This window comes from Clupea harengus, chromosome 18, assembly GCF_900700415.2.
Source record: "Clupea harengus chromosome 18, Ch_v2.0.2, whole genome shotgun sequence".
NCBI lineage: Eukaryota > Metazoa > Chordata > Actinopteri > Clupeiformes > Clupeidae > Clupea > Clupea harengus.
Window position 1 is genome coordinate 164,326 of NC_045169.1, and position 18,809 is coordinate 183,134.

At 42.2% G+C, this 18,809-nt stretch overlaps 1 protein-coding gene across 3 annotated transcripts in view; it reads left to right on the forward strand.

The window, feature by feature from the left end:
* Positions 1–18,809, forward strand: part of ccdc180 (coiled-coil domain containing 180) — a 50,865-nt gene that overhangs the window by 4,870 nt on the left and 27,186 nt on the right. For all 3 annotated transcript variants that reach the window (XM_042710378.1, XM_031585444.2, XM_042710379.1), the window contains exons 5-13: positions 129–257; positions 4,816–4,926; positions 5,020–5,115; positions 9,429–9,592; positions 14,096–14,215; positions 14,336–14,415; positions 14,515–14,603; positions 15,014–15,133; positions 17,133–17,306. In XM_042710378.1, coding sequence (XP_042566312.1) covers positions 129–257; positions 4,816–4,926; positions 5,020–5,115; positions 9,429–9,592; positions 14,096–14,215; positions 14,336–14,415; positions 14,515–14,603; positions 15,014–15,133; positions 17,133–17,306 — 1,083 coding nt within the window. The remainder of the gene's footprint in view (positions 1–128; positions 258–4,815; positions 4,927–5,019; positions 5,116–9,428; positions 9,593–14,095; positions 14,216–14,335; positions 14,416–14,514; positions 14,604–15,013; positions 15,134–17,132; positions 17,307–18,809) is intronic.

The following is an 18,809-nucleotide window of genomic DNA, read 5'->3' on the forward strand; positions in this document are numbered from 1 at the left end:
TTTTTGAAGCCATCCCTTTGTAAAAATGGGGAGACATTCATGATGTTACTATACTCATACTGTATAATTAGTCAGTTTAAATGCAAGAGAGTGATTTCCATGATTTCTATTTCATTCTATGGTTTCAGAAATATGAATCGTGCCTCAGGCAACAAGCAGAGAACACCATGTGTCAACTGGCACAATATGATGCCACCGTTGAGAGTCTCATGAGAAAGATCGACAGCGTGTCCGATTTGGAAAGCTTCAGCATCCAGGTATACATTTGTTCTGAAGGGACCGGCATAGGTCATAAGAATATGCCATAGTCAATAATCCAATGATATTATACCTAGTTATAATTGTTACTTTTATTTGGATTTAACTAGCATGTAAACATTCCTGGGTGAATATACCTTGGGGTGACCTGGGGAGTGAGGTGTGATATTAGACCATCACCTTCCCCCCCAGGTCGAGACAAAGCCCTGCACCCATGGCCCATTTGAATAGACGGTAACACCCCTTGAATATCGGTGTATTTAACAGACTGTTCCTCAAGGAATAAGCAGATGAGTCTGAGGTGAAGCTATGAGTGGAAGTTCAGGCTTTGTCTCCCTTGGTTGGCCACCACTGTATAAGATTAAAACCTGGATCTTGACTGACTAAAACCTAAGACTGAATCTTCAATATATGGTATAAATTATATCCCATCAGTTCTCAGTTATTTAATTTGTGTTTTGATATTTTGTTAATTGAAACACTGCAATTCATAGCCTTAGGATTCTTCTATTTCAATGCAATAATGATTGCAAACAGGAGAGCATAGGACATGTGCACACAGGTTCTGTTGGTGGCCTGCAGTCCTTTCAAGTTGGCTAAGGTGCATAAATATTATTCTTTGAGACATTGAAGAATTGAATAAGTATATCGGAAAAAAAACGTATGAATACAATTATTATTTTTTTTTTAATCTAAAATAAGTGAAATGTACTGGTATGCACCTTTTGCCAATCACTGCGCAGGAAGGATAGTGTTAAAAACCCACCTTTTGTTGGCAGTTCTATTCACATGATAACAACTTCAAGAATTGGATTTCATAGGGACAAGGTTACAAGTACAGCCAACAGGCTCTGCTAGACATCTGCAAGAGCAAGATTAATAACGTGTTGGATACTACAACAGAGACAACCATCAAGGAGCTCGGATTACTTCGCCAGCCCGTGATTACATCGGACCCTACTGTGGACTCGACCGACCCGACTGCGACTACAGCCCCGATTAAAAGACGTCGGAAACGGTGTTCGAGGAAGCAGAAGAGGGGCAAGCGCGGAGGTATCCGAACTAGGCTAGCGGCTAGCCCAACTCGCCCAGCCATACCATCCATCATCATGGCCAACGTAAGATCCTTGGACAACAAAATGGACCACTTACGACTGCTGAGATCAGCGAATCGGACAGTGAGTAACTGCTGTGTGCTTGTTTTTACTGAAACATGGCTCAATGACAACATCCCCGACTCCGCCGTACATCTTGAGCAGCTAACATGCTATCGAGCGGACAGAGCCCACGTTAACGGAGGTAAACAACGCGGTGGAGGAGTTTGTGTTTACATACGGGATGCGTGGTGCCAGGACGCTGTGGTAGTATGCAGACATTGTTCACCACTGGCGGAGTTTATGATCATAAAGTGCCGTCCTTTCTATCTGCCGAGGGAATTTACTGCGGTTTTGCTAATCGCGGTATATATCCCTCCAACCTCCAGCAGCAGTGACAGGAATGCGGCACTTTGTGAACTATATCATGACATCAGCGAACAACAGACAGCACACCCAGATGCATTCATTATCGTCGCCGGAGATTTTAATCATGCTAATCTTAAAACTGTACTACCAAAACTTCATCAGCATGTTAATTTCCCAACAAGGGAGAAAAACACCTTGGACTTGGTCTATACCTCACACAAAGGGGCATACAAGGCCTCCCCCCTCCCCCACATCGGACTCTCCGACCACATCACTGTTATGCTAATGCCAGCATATAGGCCCAGGGTGAAAGTGGAAAAACCGGTTCGGAAGGAGATTTCAGTGTGGCCGGATGGATCAATGTGTGCTCTTCAGGACTGCCTTGCGACAACAGACTGGGGCATGTTCAAGCAAGCAGCTACATACAACAACCACATAGACAATGAGGAGCTTACAGACACTGTCTGCTCTTACATCCGCAAATGCACAGATGATGTGACCCACACAAAGACCATCATCACTCGGGCTAACAAGAAGCCATGGCTGACAGGAGCTGTCCATCGGCTGCTGAGGGTCAGGGACAAAGCCTTCAGAGCCGGGGATAGAATTGGCCTGAGAACAGCGAGAGCCAGCCTGTCCCGTGGCATCAGGAAAGCAAAACAGGACTACACAAAAAAGATAACCAGTCACTTCAAAGACAGCAGAGACACGCGCAGCCTGTGGCAGGGCATCCAGTCCATAACGGACTACAAGCCTGCATCACAGACCTGCGACGACATCTCTCTGCTCAACGACCTCAACAGCTTCTATGCACGGTTCGAAGCAACAAATCACACAAGCCCACAGAAAACTCCACCCCCCCCCCACGACCAGGCTCTGTGCCTGTCTGCCGCAAGTGTGAAGAGGGCACTCTCCACTATCAACCCCCGCAAAGCAACAGGCCCTGACAACATTCCAGGCCGTGTACTGAGGGACTGCGCAGAGGAGCTTAAGGATATCTTCACGGATATCTTCAACACTTCTCTGAGTCAAGCTGCTGTTCCATCACATTTCAAGACCTCCATCATCATACCTGTGCCAAAGAAACCGGCTCCATCCTGCTTCAATGACTATCGCCCTGTGGCACTGACCCCCATCATAATGAAGTGCTTTGAACGGCTAGTCATGTCTCACATCAAGTCCATCCTCCCCCCCACCCTGGACCCCTTTCAGTTCGCATACCGGGCCAAACGTTCCACAGAGGACGCAATCTGCTCTGCTCTCCACCCAGCCCTCACCCACCTGGAAAAAGCAGACTCACATGTGAGAATGCTTTTCATTGACTTTAGTTCAGCTTTTAATACAATAATCCCACAACAACTCATCTGTAAACTGGACCAGCTGGGGCTCAACACCTCCCTTTGCAATTGGGTGTTGGACTTTCTCAGTGAGCGACCCCAAGCAGTACGAGTCGGCAACAACATCTCGAGCAGCATCACACTCAGCACAGGGGCCCCTCAAGGCTGTGTGCTCAGTCCCCTGCTCTTCACCCTGCTGACTCACGACTGCACAACAACCCACAGCACCAATCACATGGTAACGTTTGCGGATGACACAACTCTGGTGGGTCTCATCACCAAGAACGATGAGACCCACTACAGGAAGGAGGTCAACCTTTTGACCAAGTGGTGCAGAGACAACAACCTCCTGCTGAATGTCAGCAAAACAAAGGAGATTGTGGTTGACTTCAGGAAAAGCCACACTGAACACCCACCACTGACCATCGATGGTGCTGCTGTGGAGCGTGTGAGCAGCACCAAATTCCTGGGGGTGCACATCAGTGATGACCTCTCCTGGGCCACCAACTCTGCATCACTGGCGAAGAAAGCCCAGCGGCGCCTCTACTTCCTCCGCAAGCTCAAGCGAGTGAAAGCTCCCATACCCATCCTGAACGCATTCTACCGGGGCACCATTGAAAGCATCCTGTCCAGCTGCATCACTGTGTGGGGCAGTAGCTGTACTGCACACAGCAGGAAAGCACTGCAACGCATAGTGAACACAGCTGGTAAGATCATTGGTGCCCCACTCCCACTCCCTTCCCTGCAATACATTTACACCACCCGCCTCACCCGGAAAGCTACCTCGATTGCGAGTGACACCAGCCACCCCGCACACAGTTTGTTTAGCCTCCTACCCTCTGGAAGAAGGTATAGGAGCCTCCGTTGCCGCACCACCAGACTCAGAAATAGCTTCATTCACCAAGCTGTCAGGAAGCTAAATTCTCTCCCCTCACTCCCCCCAGCCATATCCGTCAGTCTGATAGGAGGCTGAAATCCTCCCCCCCCCCCCTACAATAACTCAGGACTCTGCAACAAAACTGTCCCTTGCACTTTATCACTTTACCACTTACTGTTATCACTTTACCACTTACTGTTATACTTGCACTGCCAATGTGTTACATACATCTCACAGGATGTCTTTTGCTGCCTTTTTTTGCACTACCTGTCACTTTAAAGTAAACATGCTGCTGTACAGGTATCTGTATGTGTATAACTATATGTATATGTATATCTATATGTCTTGTCTTATCTGTTGTTGTGCGTGTGCACTTATATGTTTCACCGTGGGAGAGTGGGAAACGTTTTTTTCGATTCCTTTGTATGTCTTAACATGCAAAGTAATTGACAATAAAGCTACTTTGACTTTGACTTGACTTTGAAGGTCATGATGTGGGAGATCTTTCACAGTAAACAAGACACGAAAATACACTTTGTTCTAAATCAGAATCAGAATCAGAATCAGGTTTTATTGGCCAAGTAAGTTTGCACAAACAAGGAATTTGACTTGGTAAAGTGACTCTCAGTGTGCTTACACAAAATATACAACACAATACAATACAATACAAACAAACAAACAGTGCAACAGTGCAATACACTAAGGAGTTTAAGAAAGTATGTACAAGGCGGAATGGCTATATACAGTAGCTGTGAAATGTTGCACAACAGTAGTGCAAAGAAGAAGTGGAGTGCGAGAAGTGCAGGGATAAATATATAAATATAAATATATATGCTACAGTGCTACAGTGCTAAACTTGGGCCTAATCCTGTTTGTGCAGGACCATCTGCAGGTCTGGGAATTGGTCAGCCAGGAGTCGGCAAACAGAAGGGAGTGCATCAGGAAACTGGACGAGAACCTTGACAAGTACATTTCTGAAAGAACAGCTGTGGTATGGTGAAACCGTAACAAACACACTCCTATGAGCTCTGTTTTAGTTCTTTCCATACTACTATTGTAAAAAGGATTTGTTTATTGTGTCCAGATTTCAACATTGCTCAGAAAATACACACAGATTCTGAAGAAATTCAGCTATATCTTGCCCTGTGACGTTCATCGACTAATGGACAGTGAGGCCATGGTATGTAGACTTTGCAACTCAGTTCGGTTTTATTAAGTTATATAGTGCCATTTAACAGTTTTATTAAGTTATATAGTGCCATTTAACAGTTGACGTTGTTTCAAGGCACTTTACAGAGCCGATCCCCCTGTAGCAAGCCCATAGCATGAGGAAAGTTGAAACTGAATCTGTTTTCTCTATGTTCATATCTAATCTGTTTCAATCTGTTTAATTTCTGCCTTTCTCTTTCTCTCTCTTTTACTCACTCACTCTCTCTATTCCATCTCTATAATTTTTAGTTTTTCTCTCTCAGTCTTTCTCTGCATGCATTGAATTGCTTTAAATGTACTAATATTTTACTTTATATTTATTTTCATTTAGATTTGTTTGTCTTTGCATGCGCTGGTATTTCCTCCTGTCACTGTCCTCTTCATGCCTTTCTCTCTATGTTAATATCCAACTTCTCAATCTGTTTCATTTCTCTCTCTCTCTTTCACTCACTCACCCTTTATTCCTTTCTCTCTATGTTAATATCCAACTTCTCAATCTGTTTCATTTCTCTCTCTCTCTTTCACTCACTCACTTTCTATATCTATCTATTTTCTTCATTTATTTCTCTCTCCCTGGCAGTAGTGGCTGGTGGCTAATTTGACTGAGGAGGCAGACTACGCATCATGCACGCACACATGCACGCACACACATGCACGCGCACGGACAAACACACACACACACACGCACACACACACACACACACACACACACAGTGTAGTTCTTGTAGTACATGAAACTTGTATTACGTAAAACAGGATCAAAATGAGTGAAGGCTCAATCAGCTGACCTAAGGAAAGTAACCTGGTTGTTCTAAGCAGCCCTTGCAGTCTCACCCATAGACTCAACTCAACACAACACAAATACCTCCTAGCCATTCCATTGGCAAGTACATATTTATTCAGTGTTACGGTGTCGTTTGGGAATGGATGCTTTAAGTTGAATAATGAATCGGTCCTCTGGCAGAAACTGGTAGAAACCCTCAGGTTGCCAGGGCATCTTCATATTAACTTGAGTCCATATTACATTTACATTTAGTCATTTAGCAGGCGCTTTTATCCAAAGCCACGTACAAAGGAGAGAACAAATCAAGCTACGAGCAATAGAGACCTAGTGTAACAATACATTAAACAAAGTGCAGTAATGAAACCACTGTAAGTGCGAGTTAAGTACTAGTTAGAGGAGATAGCATTAGAGGAAGGATAAGGAGAGGTAGAGGAAGGAAGAGGAAGGGAGAGGAAGTGCAAGTTAGGAGAGGAGGTGCTCTCTGAAGATTTGGGAAAGGAGGTGCTCTCTGAAGAGTTAGGAAAGGAGGGAAGGGATGTGCTCTCTGAAGAGTTAGGTGTTCAAGAGCTTCTTAAAGGTAGAGAGGGACGCCCCTGCTCTGGTAGTGCTAGGCAGCTCATTCCACCAATGTGGAACTACGAATGACAATACTCTAGATTGCCGTACTTGCAGTCTTTTACACACGCTAGCAGCTGCCAACTGTTAAGATGGTTCCCTAAGCTAGAGACAGCTATCATAGCATAGTTTTAAAAAAAACCTATAATAGGTAGAAACCCCTTTAGGTTGCCCGGTCATCTTCATATTAACGTGAGTCCATATTAACACACGCTAGCAACTACCAACGCTTAAGATGGTTAACTGGCATTCGACCTCATATGTTTCACACCTCGCATGGGTCATGGAGGTTTAATTTAGTCATTTAGCAGACGCTTTTATCCAAAGCGACATACAAGGATGTATACACATTTTACATTTACACTGATGGCACACTGCACATCAGGAGCAATTAGGGGTTCAGTGTCTTGCTCAAGGACGCTGCGACAGGGAATCGAACTAGCAACCTTCTGATTACTAACCGACTTCTCTACCTCCTGTACCACTGTCGACCCCTAGTTTCAGTTCAAAGGCAGAGCCTCCATCATCATGTATGAATGGGTAGATGTCTGAGGCATTCATCTGTAAAGCGCTTTGAGTGCTCTATGAGTATAAATGCAGTCCATTTGCATTATATATATTCTTCATTCGATAAAAAAATGATTGTATCAGACACAGGATCTCACTTTCTACATGCAAATAGTTTTGATCTCTCTCTCTCTTAACTGTCTTAACTGTTAGAATAAATGGCTTCTATGGCTATTAAACCATCATAAAAACATGGGGGGGGCCATCTTTTTGATAATGATTAAGGGGATCCATTCAGTACATTAAGCAAGACAATTGTATCAATTTGTTGTTAGCTGATTAACTCATACAGCAATACCTTTTTGTCCACTAGATGGCAGCACACAACATAAATATTTCCCCTCTACCTACATAGCCAGAGTAGCTAGTTACAGTTGGAAAGCTATAGAAGAAAGTTGCATCCAGGAGCCTTCATGAGCAAACATGATGTGGCTCCACATTAAATGATCCCACTTTTTCATTATCCACATGTCTCAAATGTTGTACGATGTAACATAGCTTAACAGGACACATGATATGTCCAGTAACAACATTAAGAAGGGGGCAACATATAAGTCAAAACCAACAATTTGTATTGGCTTACAAAAGCAAAATAAGTCATCAAATAGGAAATAACTCTGTCAAGAAGCGAACATTCACACTGTGAAACCTATGAAAAGTGACCGCATAAGCCACTTCACAGCCTGCTAGCCACGATTTTCTTTCGTTCCAATTCTTGGATGTAGGATTTCCCCCCCTTTGTAGAAACCTATTGAATGGCTAAATTTGGTCTAGGACGTCCTAATTGTTTTGTTGTCAATTTATCTTCATTAGTACGCCGACTAAAAAGGAGTTTCTTTCAAAGAGCGAATCGAGTTGTTGCACTGAACACCATCTTGACAGAATATGCCTTGACCGAAGCCGTAGGACGTTCTTATACGCATATACTTCCTATTACGTATGACGAAAGCATGGAGGGGCGACCCCTCCCGGAAGCCATAGAGAATGCATTGAGAGCCCTGTTTTGTGAAAAAAAAAATGTATTTAACATGAGAGTCAATGAGAGAGGTCTGGGGCGATTTCCATTTCGCCCCAAAAAGGGGCGGGGCCATTTGAAGCACGACTTTTGCCTGACTGTTGCCTGATTGGACAATGACATTCAGAGGCAGATCAGACGGTTTAGTGGTAGAATCCGACAGAAAAAAAAAATCTCCTTTTCCCGTAGGCAGTGTGTCGCCCCAATCGCCATTATGGACAAGCTGCCCCTGATTCCGAGTACACTCAGATTATTTGATGCTGTTGGCACAGCATATACAAATATTTGAAATGTTACTCTACCTTACATGCTTCAGCCGGCAACATCAGACATAAGTTATTCATCTTGTAAATGTGAGCTAACATCTTTTAAAAAGTGGGGAGTGGGGATTTACCGTTGACGAATACCTATCTCATCCATATGCACGATACAGCCCATTGAGTGCCACTCCAAATGTGTAGAGGTTTAGTAACCAAACTACATAAAACTGACGAACGCTTCAAATACCTCTATGTACCTTAAATACCTTTATCTAACAATGTTCACTGCTCAAATACCTCCTATGTACCTTAAATACCTTTATCTAACAATGTTCACTGCTCAAATACCTCTATGTACCTTAAACACCTCTATCTAACAATGTTCACTGCTCAAAAGACTTTGCCACAGACACTAAGTATGTCTTTTTTTTTAATTAATTTTTTTACAATATCTGAGCATCTCTGATAATAGGTTTTTGAAAACTGTGGTAACAGTTTGATAGCAACTTATAATAATTACTGCTATCAGATTATCGTTTTTGTGTTTGTGCTAAATAATAGAATTTCAGATGGGTAAAAAATATAAAGATGTCAAGGCATGTCAGACTACCTCAAAGGTGCCTGACAGTCCCCAGAGGGTTGAGTTCAGCTGGACACAGGTAGATCTGTCTCTGTACCCTTCAGATGATAAACCAGGCTGTGCTGTCCAACAGAAGGGCTGTGCTGTCCAAACTAACCCTTCTCTGTACCCGTCAGATGGTAAACCAGGCTGTGCTGTCGAACGGAAGGGCTGTGCTGTCCAAACTAACCCTTCTCTGTACCCGTCAGATGATAAACCGGGCTGTGCTGTCGAACAACAGAAGGGCTGTGTCCAAACTAACCCTTTTTTGTACCCTTCAGATGATAAACCAGGCTGTGCTGTCTAACAGAAGGGCTGTGTCCAAACTAACCCTTCTCTTCTCTGTACCCGTCAGATGATAAACCAGGCTGTGCTGTCTAACAGAAGGGCTGTGTCCAAACTAACCCTTCTCTGTACCCGTCAGATGATAAACCAGGCTGTGCTGTCCAACAGAAGGGCTGTGGCCAAACTAACCTTGAACCTGATGGAGGATGATCTGCAGAAAGAGGCCCTCCACCGGCTGAGATGGGAGGACAAGCTGAAAGACTGGAAACGAATCAAGGTCCTTGCTGCAGTCAACAGATTCAAGTAAGTTTGTCTTGCAGTTCTTCATTTTTTCAATCAGTGGGTTCTGGCCAAAACAACCGAGTTCAATTGCTATTTCTGTGTAAAATCAACAGTATTAAGGTACATGGTGTTCAACCCTCTGAAGTTGGGAACTTTTCCAGTGGTGCAGAGAAAGATAAAATCAGTTTTCAGATCAGATTCAGGACATTATTGGTCTACTAGAAGAAAAGTTTTTGCCATCAGATCTCAATGCACGCCCATTAAACCTCCTGAGATTTTGAAGCATGAATGAATGTACAGGGCAGAAAGTTTGCTGCTTTCATAATAACCAACCGTCACCCCTTTGTGTCATCAGCACAAAATGTTACCTTTGTATAAGCTGACATAGTAACTATGCTTAAAATGCGTACCTAGAAATAGGAGTTTGTGGCTAGATAGATGAATAGATGTCAGATCAGAGGCTGGTCTCTGTAGTATATTCTGGTCCCATACACAATTTCTGTGGTGACAAATGTACAGCAACCTATTGTCACTCAAGCATTGGCTGTTGGACTGGTGTGTGTGTGTGTGTAACAACATGGGCTTCATAGACAGTTGTTTGAAGTGGGATGGTGGTGTTCTGTGTCTCTCCAGGGCCTGAATTCAAGTTGAAATCCTTTTGTTCTTGTCCTTAATCAGAATCAGAATCAGAATTAGAATAGTATTTATTGCCAAGTAGGTTTACACCTACCTGGAATTTGTTCTGGTGTATAGGTGCATACAGTGAACATAAAACATACAAACACAATAAGTACTACACAAACACAATAAGTACTACAATACAAAAAGCAGGGCAGGAGTGCAAAAGTGGATGTGCAATGTGCAGTGTGCAATGTAGTGTGTGTTAACATAACACAGACTTGAGGTGTGGGGGCGGGATAGGAGTCCACGTCAGGTGGGGGGCCTGGGCCTTGTTAATAAGGCCAATGGCAGCCAAGAAGAAGCTGGTTTTGTGGCATGAGGTTTTGGTCCTGATGGACCACAGCCTCCTGCCGGAGGGAAGGACCTCGAAGAGCTTGTGACCCGGGTGGGAGGGATCGGCCACAATCTTACCTGCCCGCCTCAGGGTCCTAGAGGCGAACAGGTCCTGTAGAGATGGCAGATTGCAGCCAATCACCTTCTCGGCAGAACGGATGATACGCTGCAGTCTGCGTACCAGATGATGCAGGTGTAGAAGTGCACTATCATTGTCTTTGGCAGGTTGAACTTCTTCAGCTGCCGCAGAAAGTACATCCTCTGTTGAGCTCTTTTGGTGAGGGAGCTGATGTTCAGCGAACTTAAGGAGTTTGACGGACTGGTGACTGGATGTGCAGCTGTTGGTATACAGGGAGAAGAGTAGAGGGGAAGGAACGCAGCCCTGAGGGGAACCGGTGCTTATAGTCCTGGAGTCAGAGACATGCTTCCCCAGCCTCACGCGTTGCCTCCTGTCAGACAGGAAGTCTGTGATCCACCTGCAGGTGGAGTCAGGCACGCTCAGCTGGGAGAGCTTGTCCTGAAGCAGAGCCGGAATGATTGTGTTGAAGGCAGAAAACGTATACTCCTAGATTACAGACCTCCAGGCCCCTGCATTCCATTTGTATCCAGGGTCTCAGACTTCCTATCCACCCTAGCAGTCAAGACTGATAAAGTGCTTAATATTGGGAGATTTCATGATGGCCTCAGAACAGCATTCCAATACCTGATTGATTCAATCATTTTTCCTCCTAATTTGAATCCACTCAAACATTGCTGTAACCATACTAATGACCTAGTGTTAACATCTGGCATACAAATGGAACATGTAACAGTTCTGCCACAAACCCAAACAGTCACAAACCCTACCCAAACAGTCCATCAGTTGATTAAACAGTTCTGCCACAAACCCCACCCAAACAGTCCATCACTTGATTAAACAGTTCTGCCACAAACCCTACCCAAACAGTCCATCACTTGATTAAACAGTTCTGCCACAAACCCCACCCAAACAGTCCATCACTTGATTACTGTGAAAATGCCTTGAGATGAAGAGCCATCAAACACAGTTCTGCAGCAGACTTCACATCAAAAAATATTCCTTCCACATTTGCTTCGGTTCTGAACTTAGGTGCAGTAGAAGTCTCCTCCACAAACCCAACCCACATCAAACTAGTAACCAACAGTGTAATACATGTACTACACTCAACCCGGTATACTATTGCATAGCTTCAAAAGAATATATGGAAACAGAAAACAATAGCCCCATGGTACACTGCTCAGACTCAAACCTTTAAACCACATGAAGACTAAAAAAAGAAATGACACACCTCTAAACTAGCAGTATTTTGCCTAGCATGAAAAGATAGCTTTGTAATGTATACAAAGTACTCTGATGTCGAATTAGCCTATTGTTCCTCATTAATTGGTAACAAAATTTAAACAATCCAAGGGTCCTCTTCAATACTATTTCCAGACTGACAAAGAGCCACAATGGAGTTGACCACTCTATTCCTATAACCTGAAATTCTAATGACCTAACTTTTTTGGGACAATAAGAGACCGACCCATTATAAGCCCCCTCAACATGCATTAAGACGACATTAGAAACCCCCTTGTGACCTGGACGTTTACCTCCCTGTGTTTACTTCCCTGATCTCCTTAACAACATCCTCAACGTGCCTATTACACCCTATCCTTATGAAACTCTCTTATCTCAGGATACATACCACAATCATTCAATATAGCTGTCAACAAATTATCTCTCAAAAAGCTCAACCTTGACCCGTTGTACAATTACAGACCTATTTCTAACCTCACTTTCCTGACAAAAAACAGTCACAGTATCAAAGCCATGAGAAAACGAACAACGACCAAAAAGATTGCCAACACCACAGTGCAATATATATATCTCCTCATGAGGACACTGTATAGCCACTAAGCTGTTTTACAACCAATACTTTGAGTACTGGCTACTCTTTCCATTTCTATCCACTATCAATCTTGTATGTATCCTTGCATGTATATGCCATTCCTTGCTTGCATATATCATTTTCATCCTAACTTTATCCTGAATGTATGAATGAATCTGCTTGCTTCTTCTTCTTCTCCTCCCTTCCCTCAACCCTCCTTTTCTATCTCTTTACCCAGCTGGGCCCACCAGATGGGCCCCCTCTTATAAGCTAGGCTCAAGGGACCTCATTCTCGAACATTTTCTTAAGGGTCTTCTTAAATATCTTCTTACGGACTTTCTAAGACCAACCTAAGAAAAGATCTCTGCCAGATTAATGAACGCCTGGAAATGTCTTCTTAAACCGCCAAAGTGTGTTTAGCTGTGCACTGATTCTTAAATTCTACACGCATTCTCGTACACCTGAATTTGCATACATAAATGCCCTGCCAGCTCCTTATAAGGGCATGCAACTATAGAGACGTGTGCAGAATCCACAGAATCCACAGGCAACGCGAGAGCAACTTGAAACTGATCAAAATCATGTCAAAACGGAAAGCGAACACCGATCCATTAAACGCAGACCTAACTTCAACGGTGCAGAGGTAGCCACTATGGCCATATCCACGCGATTGAGTTTAGTGCTTATTTATTTATTCACTGCCATTTGCAGTGTTCGTGTAGTGCTTTTATTTATTTTAGGACATTACTATGCCTCATGACTATAAATGTGAAACGTAATTGTTAATGATACAAATATTCGTATTCATTATTATTATTATTATTATTTAAATCCGAGGATGTCTGTAGAATTGATGTGAACGCAATCACCAACGATTTCTTACAAAAGAAAAATAGGAAAATTGTGCTTACCTCAGTTAAGGGTGACCTTGATTTGAGGTACACAAGATGTTGACTCAAAAGGGTGTGCCACAGCACATGCAACCAGTCAAAGCAGTACAATTCTTAATACAATAGGACAATAACATTTACATTTAGTCATTTAGCAGACGCTTTTATCCAAAGCGACTTACAATGTATACACATTTTACATTTACACTGATGGCACACTGCACATCAGGAGCAATTTGGGGTTCAGTGTCTTGCTCAAGGACGCCTCGACAGGGAATCGAACTAGCAACCTTCTGATTACTAAACGACTTCTTTACCTCCTGTACCACTGTCGCCCCAATAAGACTGTAAATAACCCAAATGACTGAAGTCTTTGCCACTGGGCTTTCCTGCTGCCGCTGTGCTGCTGCTGCTGCTTAATCATTCCCTAATAGTCAGTAGTGTGATTCATTTTTATATAATTAATAATCAAATTATGACAAGACATGACAAGCAGAAATGAATCACTTGGCAACCTGGTGGAACTTCTGGCTGCTGCCATTTTGCTCCTGTAACTTGAAGGCCCCTTAATACAATTAATAAAATCATCTCTATTGCTCATTTGACAGTCACTTTAGTATGTACTGCAATACTACATCTAGGCAACCACATTTACATTTGAATATTGATGTTTTACAAAAAATAGTATGGATGTTTACAATGTTGTCAATACATGTATGTGTTCTATTCAGAGATTTCATCAACGGTCCAGCCTTAAACGACTCTAAGGACATCCGGGACACATTGGACACTTTGCATAGGTCACAGGCACGGTACAATACGGAGAGGATCACTGTCCTGCAGGCAATCAAGTAAGAGTATATTGTTCAAAGAACCTAACCCTCGAAAAAAGGGATAAGCTTAACCATAGATTGTCATACTAACAAGTGTTTGTTTGTTTGTTTGTTTGTTTGTTTGTTTGTGTTTTGCAGAACCATGACGCCACCAAATTGCTCCCAGTCCTTGATTACAGTGTGGTATTCCAATCTATCTGCAGTCAATGACAAAATTGGTTTGAACCTTACCCCACATTACCATATCATCCAAATATTGTGAAATATTGTGACATTTTTTTTAAAACGTCTTGCCTGATAATCGTGTTCTTCCACAGATTGCGTGCATATTGACACAATGAAAAGATTGCAATGCTACTATGAGCAAATCTGGCAGAACTGCCTAGATAAGGTGGAGTGCTTCAAGGTAAAAGGGTCTTTTTTCATTTGGTCTGGTTGAAGATGTGGGTCAACTTGCTTTCTAATATTTGGCACAATTCTGATTTCTTCACATTATTATAGGGTTTGTAACGATTGGAACATTTTTGGAAAGTTTTTAAGTATAGGAATGCAGTTGAATTATAGTGCTTGCAACTACCATAGTAGCAACCTCAACTACCATACCAGCACCCTCACCTGTAACCTAATGGGTGGAGGTACTTGAGAGAGTGGCTGTCATTTTTTGGTATTTGAGTTTCAGAACCAATAACTACTAACATAATTGCAGTAACTCTACTGTTAATGTACTGTACAGCACTTGAGGTCAGTGCACAATTATAAAAAACTGTGGTTAATTTTGTTTAATTAATAAAAGCTTTTGTTGCTCAACATGAACAGGATGAAGTGCACACCTATGGGTTGCCTGTGGAAGAAATTCAGGATGTTGTTGATACTGAACTACTGTCTTTGGTTGGAAAATGCCAGAAACAAGTAGAGGAGCATCTGGAAGTCTTGGATGTAAGTTCACCCAACTGTCTGCTAATGGTAATGGTCAGAGTAGCGGTGAAGTATTTCGAGGACAATTAGTTTAGCCAACATCTGTAGACAGAGTTGAGAAAAAGAATTAAAAGTGACTGCAAGGAAGCCCATGGGTTTTAGTGTTTAAGAATACATTGGCACTTAAAGAAATACAGTTTGTGTATGTTTTAAAATGATCTTCACTCTTGGACAGACTTTGCATAAAAAAAACATCTGCTAAATAACCAAAAACATCAAATAAGAGCTCAGGATTGAAACCGGTTCTGGTCGGCTAGCTATCTCTTCATAGCTTCTTCATAGTTTACTAATGTGGCTAGCCAGTTAGTTTGGCTTACTATTGTGTAATATGAGAATTCTAGTTTGGGGACAAACCTAGCTGGGAGTTAACCAACAGCTAGAAGTCTTTTGATTCAGTGGTAAGAACTGAGATGCAAAACAAAACAAAGTGTCATTTTGCTGTGATTTTAACATCAGCTCTCTGACTTTGGTTGGGACTTACAAGGTCCCAATGTTGTGTCTCCCCTTATTTGGTGGTTATTTTGATACATGTCCACTTGTTCCACTGGTCAATGTTGTTTAGGTAATTGAGTCTGAAATGCAAATAAGACATCAAACATATAATCATATTTCTTATGAACATGCCATCATGTGCCTTTACACATGGAAGCAGGTGAGGAGCAGCTCAAGGGAAAGCAATCAGAGTTTGCCAGCAAGGAGGCAAGCTAGTTAGAATGGGCTTTGCTTGTGGTCATAGTGAATGGTGTGCAATAGTATTAGGTGGCTAAAGTCATCCGATGTATGCCATAGTTCATAGTTCAATAAATAATGTATTAAAATGAGGTGGGCTACTGGCACCAAGCTAACCTGGCTGGCACTAATGGAACCTCAGTGACACAGAGAAAATAACAAGTTTGAGTTCTAAATATCTGACAATTAGATTTGATTTTGGATATATATATAGTGGAATATGAGTGAATTACAGACTAAGATTTTCATCCTTCCTCAGTGTGTTATCAGGTCCCCCAGAAAACTTTAGCAATTGAATAATGCAAATGTTTTACTGAGAATACCACAATTGTTATATAGAATTACAGTTATTAATTCAATGCACCAAATGTCCTCTTTAAGTTTAGTGACCGTGTTGCTTAAAAAAGACAAAGGCCACTTCTGGTTATTTTGATACATGTCCACTTGTTCCACTGTTAATGTAGTAATCGTCTTGGGCAGACACAGAGCTGTTATTATCAATATTACAAATATGTGTTTTGTAGTAGTTGAGCGATGGATTTTTCAGAGAAGGGTGAAAAGGAATTCTTGAAGGTTGTAGTAAAGTGAGCCTTCCATACGTCACTTCACATCAAGGGCAAAACACGGCACTGACTGTGGCTTGGAACACAGCTTGAGAATCTTTAGAAGATAACCCGGTCTGCTTGACCTCTTAACTCTGTTGATGAAGACGTGAAACTCCAGGTGCAAAGGGGCGTTAGGGGAGGGGTAGTCTGCTGGGTGTGGGTGCTGCCACCCTGTCAATCGTCATCAAATGGGACAGGGAAACTGGGAGGAAACATAGGAGACAAGACAAGGACAGGGAGAGAATACTTACTGATACTTTATTATTATTATAATTATTTAAGAGTCTGTAGAGTTGATGTGGACGCAATCACCAACAGTTTCTCACAAATTCAGCCCTTAACACTTCTAACAGTGGGGCATCTTGTGGTTTTTTGAGGAATCGCATTTGAGAAAAACTCTGGCCGATTTACGACTGCTATTTCGCGTTCTGAAAGTCTTCTGAAGTTGACATAGAGTGAGAGAGGAAAAACAAATGTCAAGGGATGTAGCATAGGATGTAACAATACCTTGAAGTGGCCATTTGTTAAATGAGTTTTAAAGTAGTGTACATTTTATTACTAAAAAGTAGTTTAACTCAGTTTTAAATTCTTATTGTCTGCCTTTCCATCCCTCCGTATTTCTCTAGAGAGCTTTTGAATGTTTGGCCAAGCGAGCTGCTGGCCTGAGCAAGCTGCTCTTCAAGTTCCTGCGCTCGGCATCTCTTCTGTGGGAGGTGCACACAGCGGGGCTCCAGCGCAGAGAACAGCAGCTGCAGGGCCAGGTGGAAGAGCTGCTTCAGAGCTACAAGCAGGAACAACTGGTAAGCAAGCCTCCATGATCCATCACAGACATTTATTTATTTTATTTTTATTTAGTCATTTAGCAGACGCTTTTATCCAAAGCGACTTACATATGTGCGACTTACAATGTATACACATTTTACATTTACACTGATGGCACACTGCACATCAGGAGCAATTAGGGGTTCAGTGTCTTGCTCAAGGACGCTTCGACAGGGAATTGAACTAGCAACCTTCTGATTACTAAACGACTTCTCTACCACTGTACCACTGTCGCCCCACTAGACATATCAGGGAGTGGTCAATTAGAGCAAAAGATTCAAATGGACAAAAGAAATAGATGAGATTTTTACCAAGGTAGTGTGTAGTGTAGACATGTGTAGTGTGTTCTAGAATGCCACAGGGGAGTAGGGATGTAAAGAGCATCATCATCAACATTTAGCCAATTAATACATTGTATTAATACTGTATTGTTCCCATGTTGACATGATACATATATAAACATATTCATATTTCATATTTTAAACAGATCATGATTGATTTGCTGACCAAGAGTTAGTTCTCGGACTTCCTACCCACTGTGGTTAAGACCAATCAAGTGCCTCTACTGGCATTGACTGACGTCAACAATAATAGCCTTATAATATCATGCCAATGTCTGATTGACTATCAATTTCCCTCCAAACATGAATACACCCACACATTGCTGTAACAATATTATTGACCTACTCTTGACATATATCAAACTAACCACAAAACAGACCACTAACACCATTACTTTCAATACGCCATTAGATTATGCATTTTGTTCTTGTTCTGTATTATTTTGAACTCTGCATGTTCATGCAAGTGTTGGACGATACCTCTAAGTCAGACCCTCTGTGAACACTGTGACCATCTCCCTCTAAGTGTGGACACACAAAGGCATGATCACAAAACTGTTCATTTGATTATGGCCATGACTTGTGTGACTTGATCATTGTTTACTGATCTGTTTTGTGTGAATGTTGCCTCAAGTGAATTTCTTGTTTCGATAGATTGAAACTTTAGCTAGCCTGCAACAGGTGGTATAAGAAACTAGGTCCTACTAGAAATAATATGCTGGTCTGATAGGGGTATAATACTGGTCTGATAGGGGTATAATATGCTGGTCTGATGCTGGGGTATAAGTGGCCAACAGGTGCTCTGTCTATTTTCACCTGCGTTCTCTCTCTTTTTCTGTACGGTACTGTCGCCTGTCTTACCGCTGTAATAGCATAATATAATAATAATTATAATAATAATAATTATAATAATAATTAAGACCTTTGTGTAATAGCATAATATAATAATACTGCTGCAGTAGTTGTAATACTTTATCAAAATGGACGAGGGACCTAATGTACTCCCACATATTTGGAAAGACAGGGTTAATAGGGTTTAGCGCTCTACATCATATACAACACAGGACAGGAGCCAGACACGTCCTCTGGTGAAGGACGACACGAGACTAATACATCATATACAACACAGGACAGGAGCCA